This window comes from Scardinius erythrophthalmus (assembly GCF_964197995.2).
Source record: "Scardinius erythrophthalmus genome assembly, chromosome: 20".
Lineage (NCBI taxonomy): Eukaryota > Metazoa > Chordata > Actinopteri > Cypriniformes > Leuciscidae > Scardinius > Scardinius erythrophthalmus.
Window position 1 is genome coordinate 28,078,210 of NC_138240.1, and position 20,038 is coordinate 28,098,247.

Genomic DNA, 20,038 nt, shown 5'->3' on the forward strand with positions numbered 1-20,038 from the left:
CAGTAACTGTAACATCGGGCATATTTTGTAGTATTAAACACATATTTATACCGACTTCATCAGGCTCCGAAAATTCTTCACAAAGAACACAAAGAATGGCCTTCTCAGCTGCCATAGTTGCAACTCTTGCGTCATCAGAACAGTGTGTTCAACGCATCACCGTTTCTGTTTAAAAAACGTTGTGCAACGTTTTGTTGGGGCTGAACGCAGCCCTGGTCCTGGGGACCCACAGCTCTGCACATTTTATATGTCTCCTTTATCTGACACACCCAGTTCAGTGCATTAGAGCTCTTTCCTAACGAGCTGATGATCTGAATCAGGTGTGTTAAATGAGGGAGACACACAAACTGTGCAGCGCTGTGGGTCCCCAGGACCAGGATTGAGAACCACTGCTGTAAAGCTACTTTGAAACTATTTGCGCTATATAAAGGCCACTTTACATATACTACCGACATTGGAACAACATAAAGCTGGTTGAAATTCAGCCAACATATCCTATAACATATGAAGTGCAAATCATTCCCCTGAAAAACTAAATGCCAGCTGTAAGGTTCAACCTTGTGAACCTTTTTATATCGTGCAACTGGACACGACGACAACGCAGTCCTGACGTGTCAACTAGTCTCTCCCCTGTGAAGGCCTCCTTCCCTTCCTTTTACCTCTGTACAGATAAAACATTGTCGAGATAATTCCGGTTCACATGGCTACGCGGAAGCGATAAATAATTCGGTATTATACATTTTTAAGGCCAGACAAGTAGTTTGTTGAGGGTTGGTTTGTAAAGGACTACACGCATGCGCACATGTTCAAGGCTTGCACCTTTGAACCTATTTCAATGTTTGCGTTCTTGAGCCACCAGGCACGGTTTCATGAGTTCACACTTCCATACAATTAGAGGGGGTAAAGTTTAATGCGTATTTGGCGTGCTGTCCGGGAGGATCCGAGCTCAGAGTTCGGCCTGAACACAGAGTACTCCCCCTCGTATGTAAGTGGTTAGGACTAGAAGTGTGGAGAAGGGGTGGTGGAGGGATGCTGCTAAACTGTCAATGGATTGAGGTGAGACTGCTGAATGTATATTTACCTCTTACCATTGATTGCTGGGTGCGAGTCTCCACTTGTATTAATTATCTGAACATGCTCCTCCCGAACTTTGTTAATAAAACATAATTTTGAGCAGATGAGCGGGCCGGAGCGCATTGAGGGTTTTCTGTTAGAACGGTATCGTGTTAGCAGCCCCTAAGTTAATAACTAATGATCTTTGCAACGGAAGTAAATCAATCAAAACTGACTTTAGCTGGACAATAACATTATTCTAGAGCTGCTGTAAAGCCAAAACAATCTCTGTTACTGTAATGTCCTATTATCACTGTAAAGCTGGTTTGCTTTATATAACCTATATTGTTAAAAGCGCTATATAAATGAAGGTGACCTGACCATACAAAATTGGTAAAACTGGAATTCCCCTTTTTTGCTTACTCTACCATTTGGGGTCAGTAAGATTTTTTTAAATGTTTAAGAAAGAGGTCTTGTATGGTCACCAAGACTGCATTTATTTGATATTGTGATATTATTTTTATATAGTAATATTGTGAAATATAGCAATTTTTACAACTATTTTCTGTTTACTACTGTTTTCTATTTATGTATATTTTAAGATTTAATTTATTCCTGTAATGACAAAGCGAGTGAGTTTTAAGCATCCTTACAATAAAGAAATCATTCTAATGTTTAAAAAAATATATATTTTTTAGAATGATCAATGTTTAAAACAATTATTTAAAATAGAAATCTTTGGTAACAAATGTCTTTAACTGTCCCTTTTGACCAATTTAATGCATCTGTATTGAATAAAAGTAGTAATTTCTTTCAAAATAGAAATCGCACTCAACACCTAGTGGCAAAAAATATGGGACTTTTCAAACATGCCATTCCAGCCTCATGTTAAAACCTGTTTAAATATTTAACTTCTGTTGATTTATATTGACTGTCAGGTTTTATAATGTCGAAGCAAAAACTATTTAGTATAATGTCGAAGCAAAAACTATTTAACACATAGGGCTTTTGTTTGCAAGAGAACTTAAAAGCTGTCTTTACTCATTCAAGTTACTACCATTTAAATAGTATGTGAAATACAATAGTGTCCTCTTATCAATGTTAAAAAAATCAAATGGCTTGTGCTTAAGAATATGAAGTAAAAAAATACAGCTTAATCAGAACAGATTCAAACAAGAAAGCAGAGAAGTCAGAATTAGTATTTGGTGAAAATAAACTGCCAGTTTAATAACCATACAATAAAACCTGTAAATACCAATGAATTATACTAAAAAATATGATTGTAAAAAAAAAAAAAAAAAAAAAAAAAAAAAAAAAGCACAACCAGCTAAAGTGGAACAAAGGGAATTATTAGGAAGGACGATTAGAGTTCACAACCCCTGATCCCCAATACACTCACTCTTACACTCACTACATACAAACACACATACTCACACAGCCACTCAGTTACTCTCTGTTAGCGATAGTCACTTACAGACACTCAGAGACACATAATGGACAGGGTTAAATAATCAGTACACATTAAATTCACAAGCAAAATGACTGGACCTGCTATAACGTCAGCATGTCTCCCTGTGACCCACCCCCCTCCCAGCCACTGGTGTCTGTAAGGGGCTGTGCTGAGCGTCTTTCTGTGGGTGATCAATCAGAAGGTATAGGGGAAGGGGCTAGGAACTGAATGGAGAGGGGTGGGTAGTTTTGGGTGGAATGAGGTGAAGGGTTGGTGGAAGCCATTTGTGTATTTAAAATGGATGTGTGAGTGTTTGGAGATCAGTGCAGCTCCCCTAGTTCTCATTATCGCCTGCTTCGTCACCTTGGTTTTCTGACGTCCAAAGCTGCAGGCATAAGAATCAATATATGAATTAATAAAGCACTTAAACATAACTGGTGCAGTATGTGTGATGGAGGACTCACAGTGAGGTTGTCCCTTAGAAGCTGCATGATCAATGTGCTGTCTTTGTAGGAGTCCTCATTTAAAGTGTCAAGCTCAGCAATAGCTTCATCAAAAGCCTGTAATAAAAAAAAGCTCAAATTTCTCATTTGGGCTGAATGAGTGAAATATACAGGTGCTTCTAATGGATACAGCTCAAAAATCAATGTAGTAAAAGGAATAAAATACACATTTATGTGATGAAGTGTATAGACTAGAGGCTGTTAACACAGGATGAGTTGTTACATCTATCTGAGATAAAAACAAAACAAAATGTAAACATGCATGGCTGTTTTTGGCGACTGTCCCTTGTCTCAATGTTTGTCAAGTTGAAAACAATCCAGCTTTTGCTAAAGACAAGAACTTGTCCTGTGTGAACAGCCCTTATGCTGCTAATCATTTCGATACTAACTGTCTTGGCGAGGTGACAGGCATTCTCAGGAGAGTTGAGGATCTCGTAGTAAAAAACTGAAAAGTTGAGGGCAAGACCCAACCGTATGGGGTGCGTGGGCTGCATGTCCTTCTTGCTTATCTCAAAAGCATCCTGGTAAGCCTTCTGAGAGCTCTCAACTGTGGCTGAGAAGAACAAAAAGATAATTTTGTATTGATCACATTCATAAAAGCCAAATATACTTTATAATTAATTTAGTATAAATGTTATACAGAGAGACAGATAGAAGACATTTCCTGATATAAGGTAATACGATATAGCACGATAATAAACATGCACTGTACTGTTATTGTGGGCACTAGTACAGATCTCTATAGTGGACCTTACGAATTATTCAGATTTTTAGAACACGGATGGGAGGCCAGCAGAACGAGTGGAGGTGCAACTGAATGAAAATGGCACTTAGATGTAGATGGCACTTATGGAACAACAGAAATGCAGCTTTTACCCCAGTAACCCCCATAAACAAAGCAGCTGTGCTACATTCTGTTTCTGAACAGTATTTAAATGTGTTAAACGGCCATTTGGATTTTTGTATTTGCAATGGTGTTCATCACAGCACCAAATACTTAAATTTAATAACAAATAATTTATTTTCACATTTAAACTTTTACATTTCAGCTATAGCAATTATCAAACATGAAAATATAATACTGTCAAATGAATAATAGACACACAATAGTGATTTCTTTTGCAGAAAACAAAAGTTAAGTTTACATTTAGCTGAAAAACCAAAAATAAAATGTCTTGAATTAAATTTGGGTAACTGAACTCTTCATGATGTTCAGGGGGTTGTATTCTCAGGTGATAAATTAAACCAGTCGTAGTTAAGTTCTTCGACAACAATCCACCTTTCTATATTTCAGCTGTACAAATGTTACATATTGCAAATCAGCATCATTTTGTGTCACAAAAAAAAAAGTGCATCAACATTGCTGACATGTTTCCCTGTAGTAGCTTATCCATTTTGTATTCACAAAGACACTAAAATATTGTTTAATATTCAACAATATTATTGATCTGCCTTATTTAGGGTGGACGATGATGCAATTTTCTTCTAGAAACAAACTTTGTTGTATTATTTTCATGTTATCAATGTGAAGCTGCTTTGATACAATCTGTATTGTAAAAAAGCGCTATATAGGTGACTTGACACTTAACCCCTTCAAGCACAAAACCACTTTAAGCCCAAAACAGGAAAATGACATGCTTGAACTCAAATGCTTGTCTTTCCTAAACCCTTTGCGGAATAATTTTAAAGAAAACAAATGTAGCTTTATTTTCCAAGTTTCAGAATTAATAAGTAAAAAAAAAACCTTGTCCAAAGACTATAGAGATAGGAAGACGGTTCACTCCTATTACTTATGAATGGGAGAAACTGCAACGCGCAATATGACGGAATAGTCCCACCTTCTAAAGTAAAAGAGCCATATGTAAAATAAGTAAAAAAAAAAAAAAGAAGAAAAAAAAGCATACCTTGTTCAAAGACTATAGAGATAGGAAGACGGTTCACTCCTATTACTTATGAATGGGAGAAACCGCAACGCGCAATATGACGGAATAGTCCCACCTTCTAAAGTAAAAGAGCCATGTGTTGATTGGTAAAGTTATAAAGCCACTGCAGCTGCCGTTAATAGACTTTTAAAAAAAATTAGGACTGCAAAGCTTTTTTAACGCTATTTGAGCATAAGAAACAACATTTATGGGACAGTTCATGTCAGATTTTGTTGCTAATTTGAAATACGTTATTTTTTAATTGTGAACTCGGAAAGCAGTTTTTGAGATTTCAGGATTCCTCCATTCAAATAAATAGAACTTGGTCTTGGATAGGGTTGGGTATTGGTTGGGTTTTATCCGATACCAGTACCTACTCTGTATTTTTTAAACGGTTCCGGTGCTTAAACGGTTCTTGAACCGGTACTCAATAAAACGAAACCGCACACACTTTTATCAAAAAAATAATACCTGTGTGTGTGTGTGTCCAAACTGGACACAATATTAACTTAAATCTTTAAAGATTTTCTGATTTCTGATTAAATGAAAAATTGCGCCGTTTAATAGGCTACTGATGTAGCCTAAAATTTAAGTTAAGATCAAAATTTTGTCTTCTCATTATGACTTCTACTTTAAAACAGAGAAATATCTGACTTATCAGAAATATCAGAAATATTTAACACACACAGTATAGCCTCATATAAATATACTTGATATACTTCATACTTGATATGCAAGATTTGAAGTTGGCATTAAAATACTAGACTTACCATGTCCACCACGATACTGGCAGCTGACCTTGAACTTTCGTCAAGCGTGTCAGAGGTTTTGGGTTCTAATCTGCATTCGTACAGTTTTTTTTTTTTTTTTTCAAAAGTGTTTTTTTTTTTTTTTCAAAAGCTCATCAGTGGTTGTATATCAAGCAGGGACACGTTTGTGTGCATTATGTTTTGTGATTTCACCGGAACGAATAGAGAGCCTCTGCAACGTATTGAAGCGCGCGTCCGAGTGAAGACAGTGCGGTGTGCGCGAGCCAAAAAAGAAAACACTGTATCAACGCCACTGATCGCAGTGGCAACGAGCACTTTGATCACTTGATTTAAAAAACACATTTCAGTGCTAGATCGTCTCTTATTTAACAAACAAACGAAATGAATGCTCTGCTGGTTAACTGGAGATGTTTTATTATTGGAACATTCGTGCCACGAGATGTTTTATAGGGGGCGGTAAAAAAAGTCAGGCACCGAAATCAGGCACCGAAAGTTTCGTTCTTATTCGGTCTCGTTACTACTGTTTACGTCGGAACCCAACCTTAGTCGGTTTCGGTACCTTAGTCTTGGATGCTCGAAATAGCTGCCCAGAGGCGTTGCAAATATGGGTTGGCGAGAGAACCGACTTTCCTTGAAAGGGACTTTGACCAGACGCGAGCGGCACGACTAAAAGCAATAAAACTTCTTATAAACAGTGATTCTGTCTACACTGAATGTGGTCGCGAGTGACAAATCTCCGACAGTAAACTGATGCCTCGTTCAATTTATGACATATTGACACGAAGGACATATACTTTGCAATGAGCGCTTTGAAGTTCTTGCAAGGTTTTTCCTCTGACTAGTGTCTTGAAAAATGGCCACTTGGAGCTCCAAAGTGCCACTTGATCTTAAAGCTATATAAAGTTAGTTACTTTTACATCTGCCACATATATAGTAAACCATTCTTTAAAAAAGTTAAATAAAGTTGTTGGGTTTTTTTACTTTTAAATCTGTGCACACGATTTTAGTGAGTTCATTACTAAATTCACACAAACATAGCTTTACACACAAAAAACAAAAAACAATTGGAGGCTATACATAAACTATTATCGCATCGATGGCCAATCATTCAGGCAAAAGACAGCATTTAGTCTCCAAAAAAAATTGGTCGTCTCAATACAAAGACATGCTCAAAGCAAGACATGCTGTGACAATAACTGTGACGTGACTAGTGACAGATGCAGCTGTCAAACAACCTCTGATTTCTGAATGGCCCAGACAGCTGTAAATAATCATAAAACCGCCTCTATGCGGAAAATAAACAGTACACGTTGTTGGAATCATCTTGACATTGGCTAAAAGATTTGTCCGTCAAAATTACTACAATGACAATGGGAATAGAATATGCCTCTCAATGTCACAAAATCCAACAGCACTGCTTGGAAATTGTAAGAAAAACTGCTGCCCTGTTTTGAAGAATAAACTTGGAGGCGGGCTCATTTGTTTGTGAGGGTCTAATGTACAGTTGGCACTCAACCAGAATAATACTTTTACAGTGGCTGTAAAATTGTGGATGTGTATTTGCTGCCTTTTACCGCTAAGAGGCGCTACAATCACAGACTTTGAAAACTGTCAGTTTATTCTATTGCGTAATCTGCCGCGGCACGTTGAGAACTGGTGGCAGATAAGTTCAAGTGAAACATTGTAGTTAAACGAACTCATAATCCCAATACTGTAATTACAGCACAAATTTGGAACTGAAACAAATGTAGGCTTCTATTTTTGCATCACATTTAAGCAAAGTAGGCTAAACGTTAACATTGTGTGCCCAGCTTTTCAATAATTTAGAAAGGCTAGATCTTATACTTTGTGTAATTTTAATTTGTTAGTAGGCCTAGATTTATGAGCTGAAACATAAGTGAAATAAACAATGTTAGTCGGTCGCATTTGTGTTTTAGCGTTAAGAATTAAATAGGCTTACAGTAGGTAGTTATGATAAATAATGAAAACACTTCAACATTAAACATTGCAATAGAAAAACATCACATTAATGAGGCTTTGCATGAGCATAAGACGTTAAGTTAAGCTCATGCTCATATTACAGCGTTCAAACGATAGCTGTGTGGTCCAAGCTTCAACGTGCTTCGCGGTGCTTCAAGCGGTCCGAGTTCAAATCTCAGCTCTACCATCTTCATTATTTTGTTTCTAGTTTAATAGGCTATTTGTCAAAAAAAAAAAAAAAAAAAAAGCTTCTGAAATGTTAATTTATTGATTCGAAATACTTTTCGGAGCTTTGTTATTAAATGTCTGTCATTTTTATCAATAGGCGTCTAGACGATAACATAGCCTATGCTGTTAACCGATGTTGGCCGATAGCATTTATGTTTTACCGTTCTTGATGCTTAAAATGGGTAACAAATTATTAAAGGGGTCATCAGATGCAAAATTCACCTAACCCTAACCCTTTTTTTATCCTCAAAAAGTCTAAACACTCTCAATAATCAAGCCGTTTGGATTTTCTGAGCAATATAATGTCATAATGCTCATGCTCCGCCCACGACCAAGTATGACATCCAGTGTCAACTGTCAAGTTTTAGCATATTTCCACCCTCAGCCATACGACACCCCCCATGGAAGAGAGGGTTGGGGTAAGCATTTGCTCATTATCATTTAAAGGGGAACTGAAAAGAACTAAATAATTCGATAACATGTTGGTTATTAAAATTGTAAACAAACTGATTCAAAAATAATATTGAAAACAAAACATATTAAGTTTTTACAGATACTGAAATTTACATTTGTTACCCTGGACCACAAAACCAGTCTTATGTGTAATTTTTTTTTAATTGAGATTTATACATCATCTGAAAGCTTAACACATAATCTTTCCATTGATGTACGGTTTGTTAGGATAGGACAATATGTGGCCGAGATACAACTATTTGAAAATCTGGAATCTGAGGGTACAGAAAAATCGAAATATTGAGAAAATCGCCTTTAAATTTGTCCATTTCTATTGGCGATAGTGCTGCATCCATTCACAAAAATAAATGTTTTATATATTTAAGGTGGGAAATTTACAAAATATCTTAATGGAACATGATCTTTACTTAATATCCTAATGAGTTTTGGCATAAAAGAAAAATCTATCATTTTGACCCATACAATGTTTTGTTGGCTATTGCCACAAATATACCCATGCAACATAAGACTGGCTTTGTGATCCAGGGTCACATTTGTTGTTATCAGAGCGCAGCCGTGTTCAATGACAACACTGGCATGGTACCACTGTAGGCTACTCTACTGCTACCACTCCTAAGGAGGTAAAAGAGTGAATTGTGTTTCACAATAGTTTTAAGAAGCAAGTGCCTTTTGAAATACACACTTTCACAGTACATATGAAGTAAATTCATACTAAATCTCATTGTTTATGAATATTGGTATATATAAATAAAAGTTAAGTGTTAATTAAAGAAGGTAAAAATTAGGAAATGAGTGACAAAAGGTGATTTATTTTGATGTTGGTGACTAAAGTGGTGTAATGAAACAGATGAGAAGAATGTGAAATATAGCTGCGAGCAGCGATTACGGCACCGGGGTGGCGGTACCGCCGGCTTTGGCCCTTCATCGCTGCTCGCAGCTATATTTATATATATATATATATATATATGTATATATATATATATATATATATGGCTATAATGGACAGGCTGCGATGTCAAGATTGCAATGCTGGAATGTGTGTGTGTGTGTGTGTGTGTGTGTGTGTGTGTGCATGTGTGTTCATGTTTTTATATCCCGGTGGGGACTTCAACCTGAATGCACACAGACTCATGGGGACTCGTGTCACAGTGGGGACCTAAATAGAGGTCACCATGGGTAAACAAGCTTAGAAATCATACAGAATGAGTCTTTTTGGAAATGTAAAAATGCAGAAAGTTTTCTGTAATGGGTAGGTTTAGGGGTAGGGTTAGTGTGAGGAGATAGAATATACAGTTTGTAAAGTATAAAAACCATTAAGTCTATGGAGAGTCCCCACAAAGATAGTAAACCGTGTGTGTGTGTGTGTGTGTGTGTGTGGGGCGTGGGCGCGATGGAACAGTGGACACATAAAAACATACGTCATTATACAGGACCACATTCAAACTGCAAAGTGTTAACTTATATTTGTGTACTGTCGCAATAAAACACAACATTGTGCTTTTGTAAAATAATTTCAAGCAATCCACCCCCCGAAAGGCGCTAATTTTAAAATTAAACTAAAATGCTCATGGCTGCACGGGCATTCATGGTGCGCATCCACGACAAGGAACGAGCAGAACAGAGTGAACGTTTTTCAGTTTATTCCTACTTCCATAGGAATTCATTTGAAACGCCCGCTCAACCGCTCACCCTGTGGTCTGTGTGAGTCCTAATGCCCCAGTGTAGTGACGGGGACACTATACTGCCAAAAGAGCACCGTCCTTCGGATGAGACGTTAAACCGAGGTCCTGACTCTCTGTGGTCATTAAAAATCCCAGGATGTCCTTCGAAAAAGAGTAGGGGTGTAACCCCGGCATCCTGGCCAAATTTGCCCCTTGGCCTCTATCCATCATGGCCTCCTAATCATCCCCATGTACTGATATACTGATTGGCTTCATCACTGTCTCCTCTCCACCAGTAAGCTGGTGTGTGGTGGGCGTTCTGGCGCAATATGGCTGCCGTCGCATCATCCAAGTGGATGCTGCACATTGGTGGTGGTTGAGGAGATTCCCCCCATCTATGTAAAGCGCTTTGAGGTCTCAGAAAAAGCGCTATATAAATGTAACAAATTATTATTATTATTATCAACCACTATCAATGTCAGTGCGGACGAAAATATTTTACTTTCATTTTGAATTTTGCGATTCAAAAGCCCCCAGTGGTGTCACACGTCGATTAACCGGTGGTAAAATATTCTCACCGTCACATACCTAGTATATTTTTATGTAAATACAATAGGCCTACCTGATTTTGAACACAAGAGGGCAGTATAGCCCTATGTATGACTTGACTTTTATGAGACTAAATAGTACAATTACTATTTTTAAACTTATAAATAATTATTAAATTAAAAAAAAAAAGAATAAAATGAGTTTGGTTGTGATATTTGTATACTTTTATAGAAATAAATGGTGTATAATTACATTTTTAGAAGATGAGGCTTTTAGTGTTTAATTTTTGTACATTACTTCAGTCCCTCACTATAGCAAAATCATTTGAGATGTTTAATATCCATTCACAATTTAGCATCTTTAATGTATTTTCATCATTTTGAAAAAGTTTGGTGTGAATAAAATAAGCCAGTTTGGAAGAGTAGCTAAAAACTCAGAGTCTGAAATATCCCAAAAATCCACATTCAAACCAAAATATCTGACTTTCTTTTGCTCTGAGCTAATGACTGTTAATTAGAAAGTTGTCCGGCTCGGTGAGACCAATATATATACTCATGTTTGTAACTGTTGGTAAAACTAACCCCCCCACTTTTGTCAAAAGCATGTTGAAAGTGACACACTTCCTGCTGCCAGTTGGTGGCGCTATAACTTTGACTCACAATAGTTACATCCATCTGATCGGCCTCTTACCACAAACACACTGCTGAAGTTTCATCAAGATCAGTTAATGTATGCAGAAGTTATAACACTTCGTGTCTCTCTTTTCTCGCCATAAATTCATTTCCTCGCCACGGCCAAACCGTTCAAGATATCAAAAATCCGTCCGCAATTTAGCATCCTCAATGCCTTGACTTCACGCTGACCGAGTTTGGAGGCGAATCGATGTATTTCCTAGGAGGAGTACATTAAATTCCACAGCAAGCGTTTCCAAACAACCCTAAATAGCCGACTTCCTGTTGGGCTGGCGTAAAACTTAGAGCACGAAAGTTGTTCGGCCCGATGAGATCTATATGTGTACCGAGTTTCAAATTAATTCATGCAAGCGTGTTTGATATATGGACCAAGTTTTAGAACCCCGTTCAAGGGGGCGCTGTTGAGCCCCCCTGCCACGCCCGGCTACCAGATTCAGCCCCGCCCTGATGGCCGCGGGTTCTGACCTGTGTGCAAAGTTTCAAGAGTTTTAGAGCACGTTTAGGGACCCAAAAGCCCCAGAAACCTTGAAAAACAAATGAAAAAGTAAAATCTCACTCAACTGACAAATCACCCCCACCCCTCACACACTCCGAGACAGAGAGAGAGAGAAAATTCTCCAAAAAAATCACATTCAAACCAAAATATCTGACTTTCTGTTGCTTTGAGCTATTAAGTGTAAATTAGAAAGTTGTCCGGCTCGATGAGAACAATATACATACCGATTTTTGTGATTCTAGGAAAAACTAAGCCCCCATTTTTGACTAAAGGTGGCGCTACTGAGCCATTCCACCACGCCCGTTTTTTAAACTTTGCACATGTCTACTGGCTAATAAGTGTGATGTGTCTGTCGAGTTTCATGCAATTTCAAGTATGTTAAGAGTCTCAAAAGCATCAAAAAAGAATAATAAAGTTTGATGCGTTGCCACGGCAACAGTATCTAAGATATCAATAATCCTTTCACAGGTCTACATCTGCCGTGTGTCTACATTATACACATAAAGTTTGAAGCAAATCGGATAAAAATAAGAGGGTGATTTCAAAGCATTTCGAAAGTGACACACTTCCTGCTGCCAGTTGGTGGCGCTATAACTTTGACTCACAATAGTCACATCCATGTGATCGGCCTCTTACAACGAACACACTGCTGAAGTTTCATCAAGATCAGTTAATGTATGCAGAAGTTATAACACACTTCCTGTTTTCATTATTCGCCATAAATTCATTTCCTCGCCACGGCCAAACCGTTCGAGATATCAAAAATCCCCTGGCAATTTTTCATCCTCAATGCCTTGACTTCATGCACACCGAGTTTGGTGGCGATCGGGTGAATTCCCTAGGAGAAGTGTTTCAAATACCAGACCATGCGTTTCCAAACAACCTTTAATAGCTGACTTCCTGTTGGGCTGGCGTAAAAAGTAAAAGTACGAAAGTTGTTCGGCCCGATGAGATCTATATATGAACCGAGTTTCATATTATTACATGCGAGCGTGTCTGATTTATGGACTAAGTTTTCGGACCCCGTTCAAGGGGGCGCTGTTGAGCCCCCCTGCCACGCCCGGGTACCAGCTTCAGCCCGGCCCTGATGGCCGCGGGTTCTGACCTGTGTGCAAAGTTTCAAGAGTTTTCGAGCACGTTAAGGGTCTCAAAAGTGCCCGAAAGGTTGACAGAAAAATAAGAATAATAATAAATATAGCTGCGAGCAGCGATTACGGGCCCAAGCCGGTGGCACCGCAACCCCGGTGCCTTTAGTTACCTAAAGGCACCGGGGTGGCGGTACCGCCGGCTTTGGCCCTCCATCCAATATATATATATTATTGTTCAAAAGTTTGGGGTCAGTAAGATTTTTAATGTTTTTAGGAGAAGTCTCTTCTGCTCACCAAGGCTGCATTTATTGATTAAAAATACAAACAAAAACAGTAATATTGTGAAATATTATTCCATTTTAAAACAGCTGTTTTCAATTTTTAAATATTTTACATAGTAATTCATTTCTGTGATCAAAGTTGAGTTTTCAGCATCATTACTCCAGTCTTCAGTGTCACATGATCCTTCAGAAATCATACTAATATGATGATTGATGCTCAATAAATATTCATTATTATTTTCAATGTTGAAAACAGTTGTGTACAGATTTTTTTTTTTTCAAAATGCTTTGATGAATGTAAAGTTCAAAAGAACAGCATATATTTCAAATATATATATATTTTTAACATTATAAATGTCTTTACTGTAACTGTTGATCAGTTTAACTCATCCTTCATAAATAAAAGTACTGATTTATTTTATTTATTTCCCCAAAAAATAAAATTTTAATTATTACTAACCCAAAACTTTTGAGCGGTAGTGTTTAACGTTACAAAAGCTTTAGATTTCAGATAAATGCTGTTCTTTTGAACTTTCTATTCATCAAAGTCTGTACACAACTGTTTTCGACATTTAAAATAATAATGATTGTTTCTTGAGTATCAATCATCATATTAGAATAATTTCTGAAGGATCATGTGACAGTGACGACTGGAGTAATGATGCTGAAAACTCAGCTTTGATCACAGGAATAAATAACAGTTTAAAATATATTAAAATAGAAAGCAGCTGTTTTAAATTGGAATAATATTTTACAATATTACTGTTTTTGTTTGTATTTTTAATCAAATAAATGCAGCCTTGGTGAGCAGAAGAAACTTCTCTGTTATGTGCGCGCCACAGACTGCACGCACGTCCGCTTAGAGTTCCGCCTTTTGCCTTCCGTCAATATTACGTTATTAGAAAAATATTTTTTTAGAGAATCGATTTTTTGACATTTGTGAATCGATTCAGAATCGTCCACGTCCGCATCGCGATGCATCTAAGAATAATTTTTTTCTCCCACCCCTAGATTTCATACAACAGGTTAATAAACAGTTACAATTAAGTCACTTACATTTTAGATGCAATGTTGACTGTTTTTGTTCTGTTTCAGCAGCGAAAATAGTTAAACAAAGATCACGGCAGAACCATCACGCATCACGTGTTTTCTCATAACTGAACGATTCAGCAGTTTTAACGAATCGGTTGACTCAAAGATTGAATGATCAATCCATAAACATCTGTCCTAATCATGATCGACTCATTCGAACAAATCGTTTGAACGAATGAATCAATGACTCGCTTATTAAGATGGATGCCTGGCGACACCTAATGGCGGTTTAGTGTTGTTTAAAAGCATCATTCTTTCCCACATGTGTGTGATATGTGTGTGCAACATTATCATTATTTTTCTTACACTATTATATTAGCGATTTAAAAGCACCCACTCGTGTCACACGTCGATTAACCGGTGGGAAAATATCCTCAGACACATACCTAATGCCGACAGTGGATTATATGGAGAAACTGGATTACATTGATAACCAACACAGAAGAAATAACATCTTAGTGGATGGGATTCCAGATGTAAAGGGAGAAAATTGGATTGAATCTGAAAGAAAAGTCAGAACCATCTTGGAAACTAACATGGGTCTAGATGCCAAGATCATTGAATTTGAGCGTGCCCATAGAGTTGGCCACTACCAAGAAGGAGGTAGGCCTAGACAGGTAATTATTAAACTTATGCGCTTTAAAGACAAACAGACCATTCTTTTATGTGCAAAGAAATTAAAAGGCACCAACATTTTCATAAATGAAGACTTTTCAGAAGCGGTACAGATAAAGCGGAGAGAACTTCTCCCCGAGCTGAAGGCTGCACGTAGCAGGGGAGAAATAGCTAGTTTAAGGTATGACAAGCTCATTATCAAAACCAGGAGTGGAAATGTGCTAACAACAGGCTGTTAATTACTTTATTTGTACTATTTTCTTTTATTTTGGAATGTTTGCTAAATTTTTTTCATTAATCAGTCATACGTCCAGGTCAAACCCCTGAAACTTTGGTCCATTGTTCTGGTGTACAATGTTTGAACACTTGTCCAGTTGATAGTTCTAATTTAGACAGCCAGATCTTCAAGCCCTTTGATTCCTCTGTTTTTGATCCTTACAATGGTGATATTGATCCTGATCAAAATTTCTTTTCTTCATTTGATGTTTCCAGCCTCTGTCTTCGTTATAATGAAACCCAGTTTAATGACTTATGTACTTCTATGTCTGGTGATATTTTTTCTACTTTTCATTTGAATATTAGAAGTCTTCCGAGTAATTATGATAATTTCATCCATTATTTATCTTCACTTAGGCATACTTTTTCTGTTATAGCCTTATCTGAAACATGGCTCACGGAGGACTCTAAAGAAATGTTTAAAATACCAAAGTATAAATCAGTTCATCGTGTTAGAGTAAACAGATCTGGGGGAGGAGTATCTTTGTTTTTTGAGGAAAATTATGACTTTAAAATTAGGGAAGACCTCACTCTAAAAACAGTTCAGGATGATGTGGAGTCGCTTTTTTTGGAGCTTATTAGTGCTTCTCATGAAAAGAATATTATTGTTGGGGTTGTCTATCGGCCACCTCATTCTATTATCAAAGATTTCAATGAAAGTTTGCTTTGTTCACTTGAGCGTGTTAACAATGAGAATAAGCCTTGTTATATACTGGGGGATTTTAATTTGAATCTCCTTAACTATGATACAGACACTCTCACTGGGGACTTTCTAAATGTTCTTTATTCTAGTTATTTTTTTCCTCTCATCCATAAAGCTACCCGAGTTAAAGAAAAATCTGCAACTTTGATAGATAACATTTTATGTAACTCTTTAGGTAAAGAAATGAAATCTGGGATTCTGTATTCTGATTTGTCTGACCATCTTCCTATATTTCAGTTATCTGTGACTAGAGCAAATGGATACAAGAATACAAACCAAGTATTGTTTATAAGAAATATGAGCGATGTAAATATCTGTAAGTTCAAGGATAGGCTTGACAATACTTCTGTCACAGTGTCTGGTGGTGTTCCCCGGGTATCCACTAGATGTCCTCCTTTTCCCCACGGAGTCATTCACAGGAACTACCTTTCCCACAATTCCAGTCTGTGTTATTTCACCCAGGTGTTTGTAATCTGTTACCCAGCTGTATCTCGTTGTCATCTCGTCTGTTCATGTATTTAATGCCCTGTTTGTTCCATGTTCTGTGTGTATCGTTGTTTATGTCACACCGTGTCGGTTTCTTGTGTTCTGTTAGCCTGTTTATTGTTTCGTGCTGCCTGTCTGGATTTTGAACCCTGCCTGTTTTTTGACTACGACTCTGGATTACCCCTTAAATAAATTCACCCAACTGCAATTGGATCTATCTTGCTTCTTTCCTAGTGTGGAACGTGACAGAACGATACACCCATGTTTGGATCCAGCAGTACGGGGGTTCGTATCCTTCCTCCCACCACTGTGAAGGAGAGGAGGGGAAGAATTCAAAATTTAAGGGCCCTACGCCAGCAGGGTCAAACAGTGAGTTGCTTATCTCAAACCTTTTGGACTCTATCTAGCGGTATGAACTATAATGATGCAACTCTGAAGGACCTTTTTAATCGCTGTCTGGATGACCCGTTGCCGCAATGGGAGATGAAGGGGGTGGAGATCCTTGATTTTTGGGGATTTACTAGGTATCTACACCATCGTAGCCAATGGGATACACCAGCCTCGCCTTCATCTCCAAGCGAGAATGCATCGCCGCTGCCCAGCCCGGAGAGTGCATCGCCGCTGCCCAGCCCGGAGAGTGCATCGCCGCTGCCCAGCCCGGAGAGTGCATCGCCGCTGCCCAGCCCGGAGAGTGCATCGCCGCTGCCCAGCCCGGAGAGTGCATCGCCGCTGCCCAGCCCGGAGAGTGCATCGCCGCTGCCCAGCCCGGAGAGTGCATCGCCGCTGCCCAGCCCGGAGAGTGCATCGCCGCTGCCCAGCCCGGAGAGTGCATCGCCGCTGCCCAGCCCGGAGAGTGCATCGCCGCTGCCCAGCCCGGAGAGTGCATCGCCGCTGCCCAGCCCGGAGAGTGCATCGCCGCTGCCCAGCCCGGAGAGTGCATCGCCGCTGCCCAGCCCGGAGAATGCATCGCCGCTGCCCAGCCCGGAGAATGCATCGCCGCTGCCCAGCCCGGAGAATGCATCGCCGCTGCCCAGCCCGGAGAATGCATCGCCGCTGCCCAGCCCGGAGAATGCATCGCCGCTGCCCAGCCCAGAGAATGCATCGTCGCTGCCCAGCCCAGAGAATGCATCGCCGCTGCCCAGCCCAGAGAATGCATCTCCGCTGCCCAGCCCAGAGCTCCATCAGTCATTAATTCCGTCCAGACCTGAACAAGCACCTCACCATCGAAGACGGCGGAGGGGGAGGAAAACCTCGGGCCTCTCCAATGACCTGGAGGCTGTCCCCAAGCAGCCCGTCGTCGTCCCGGAGGTCGTCCCCGAGCAGCCCGCCGTTGTCCCCGAGCTGCTCGTCCTACCGCCCCCGCCCACACCTGCCGAGTCTGTGTCTTCGGACAAGATGACCGCCGCCGAGCCTATTCAAGTCACGTCTGCCCAGTCAGAGACGGTTCCCGTCACGTCTGCCCAGCCAGAGACTGTTCACGTCACGTCTGCCCAGCCAGAGACTGTTCACGTCACGTCTGCCCAGCCAGAGACTGTTCACGTCACGTCTGCCCAGCCAGAGACTGTTCACGTCACGTCTGCCCAGCCAGAGACTGTTCACGTCACGTCTGCCGAGCCTGTGTCCCCTGACAAGATGGCCGCCGCCGAGCCTGTGTCTGGGCCGGTGGTGTCTGTTCCTAAACCTGAACCCTCAGTGACCGCGACACTGGCCATTATGGCCACAGCCATGTGGTGTGTGTGAGCTACGCACACACTTGAGCCGGTGGTGTCTGTTCCTGGGCCGGTGGTGTCTGTTCCTGGGCCGGTGGTGTCTGTTCCTGAGCCGGAGCCCGTGTCTGTTCCTGAGCCGGAGCCCGTGTCTGTTCCTGAGCCGGAGCCCGTGTCTGTTCCTGAGCCGGAGGCCGTGTCTGTTCCTGAGCCGGAGGCCGTGTCTGTTCCTGAGCCGGAGGCCGTGTCTGTTCCTGAGCCGGAGGCCGTGTCTGTTCCTGAGCCGGAGGCCGTGTCTGTTCCTGAGCCGGAGGCCGTGTCTGTTCCTGAGCCGGAGGCCGTGTCTGTTCCTGAGCCGGAGGCCGTGTCTGTTCCTGAGCCCGAGCCTGTTCCTGAGCCGGAGCCGGAGCCTGTGTCTGTGTCTGTTCCAGTGCCTGAGCCGGTGGTGTCTGTTCCAGTGCCTGAGCCGGTGGTGTCTGTTCCTGTGCCTGAGCCGGTGGTGTCTGTTCCTGTGCCGGAGCCAGTGTCTGTTCCTGTGCCGGAGCCAGTGTCTGTTCCTGTGCCGGAGCCAGTGTCTGTTCCTGTGCCGGAGCCAGTGTCTGTTCCTGAGCCGGAGCCAGTGTCTGTTCCTGAGCCGGAGCCAGTGTCTGTTCCAGTGCCGGAGCCGGTGGAGTCTGTTCCAGTGCCTGAGCCGGTGGGGTCTGTTCCAGTGCCTGAGCCGGTGGGGTCTGTTCCAGTGCCGGAGCCGGTGGGGTCTGTTCCAGTGCCTGAGCCGGTGGAGTCTGTTCCAGTGCCTGAGCCGGTGGTGCCAGTTCCAGTGCCTGAGCCGGTGGTGCCAGTTCCAGTGCCTGAGCCGGTGGTGCCAGTTCCAGTGCCTGAGCCGGTGGTGCCAGTTCCAGTGCCTGAGTCGGTGGTGCTAGTTCCTGTTTCAGAGCCGTTGGTGCCAGTTCCAGTGCCAGTTCCAGTGCTTGAGCCGGTGGTGCCAGTTCCACCGCCCGAGGGGTTGGCTCCGCCCTGGCCGCCCGAGGGGTCGGCTCCGCCCTGGCCGCCCGAGGGAAAGTCTCCGCCCTGGCCGCCCGAGGGAAAGTCTCCGCCCTGGCCGCCCGAGGGAAAGTCTCCGCCCTGGCCGCCCGAGGGAAAGTCTCCGCCCTGGCCGCCCGAGGGACAGTCTGCTCCGCCATGGCCGCCCGATGGACTGGTTTCTTCGCCCTGGCCGCCGGATGGACTGTTCTCTTCACCCCGGCCGCCCGATGGTCTGTTGGCTTCGCCCCGGCCGCCCGATGGTCTGTTGGCTTCGCCCCGGCCGCCCAATGGACTATTTGTTTCGCCCCGGCCACCAGATGGACTGTTTGCTTCACTCTGTTTCCCCGATGTACTGTCTGAGTCACCCTGGCCCCCTTTGAGTCTGTTACCCCCTGTCTCTGTTTCCCTTCATGGACCTGGCCCCCCGTCCCTCCCCCTGATCCTCCACCGTGCCACCTCCCTCCTGAACTTTTGTATTGTTCCGTGTCCTGTCTTGGAGTGTCTGGGAGCCACTCCGTAGAGGGGGGTCATGTCACAGTGTCTGGTGGTGTTCCCCGGGTATCCACTAGATGTCCTCCTTTTCCCCACGGAGTCATTCACAGCAACTACCTTTCCCACAATTCCAGTCTGTGTTATTTCACCCAGGTGTTTGTAATCTGTTACCCAGCTGTATCTCGTTGTCATCTCGTCTGTTCATGTATTTAATGCCCTGTTTGTTCCATGTTCTGTGTGTATCGTTGTTTATGTCACACCGTGTCGGTTTCTTGTGTTCTGTTAGCCTGTTTATTGTTTCGTGCTGCCTGTCTGGATTTTGAACCCTGCCTGTTTTTTGACTACGACTCTGGATTACCCCTTAAATAAATTCACCCAACTGCAATTGGATCTATCTTGCTTCTTTCCTAGTGTGGAACGTGACAACTTCATGGGATGACCTATATGAGGAGAGAAATGCAAATTTAGCATATCAAAAGTTTATGAGTATTATTACCA

At 41.5% G+C, this 20,038-nt stretch overlaps 1 protein-coding gene across 5 annotated transcripts in view; it reads right to left on the reverse strand.

The window, feature by feature from the left end:
- Positions 1-2,235: 2,235 nt before the first annotated feature.
- Positions 2,236-20,038, reverse strand: part of ywhabb (tyrosine 3-monooxygenase/tryptophan 5-monooxygenase activation protein, beta polypeptide b) — a 64,898-nt gene continuing 47,095 nt past the window's right edge. For all 5 annotated transcript variants that reach the window (XM_081349456.1, XM_081349459.1, XM_081349457.1 and 2 more), the window contains 3 exons: positions 3,396-3,559; positions 2,968-3,063; positions 2,236-2,888 (listed from right to left, as the gene is read on the reverse strand). In XM_081349456.1, the coding sequence (XP_081205582.1) occupies positions 2,838-2,888; positions 2,968-3,063; positions 3,396-3,559 (311 nt within the window). In that variant the 3' untranslated portion in view covers positions 2,236-2,837. The remainder of the gene's footprint in view (positions 2,889-2,967; positions 3,064-3,395; positions 3,560-20,038) is intronic.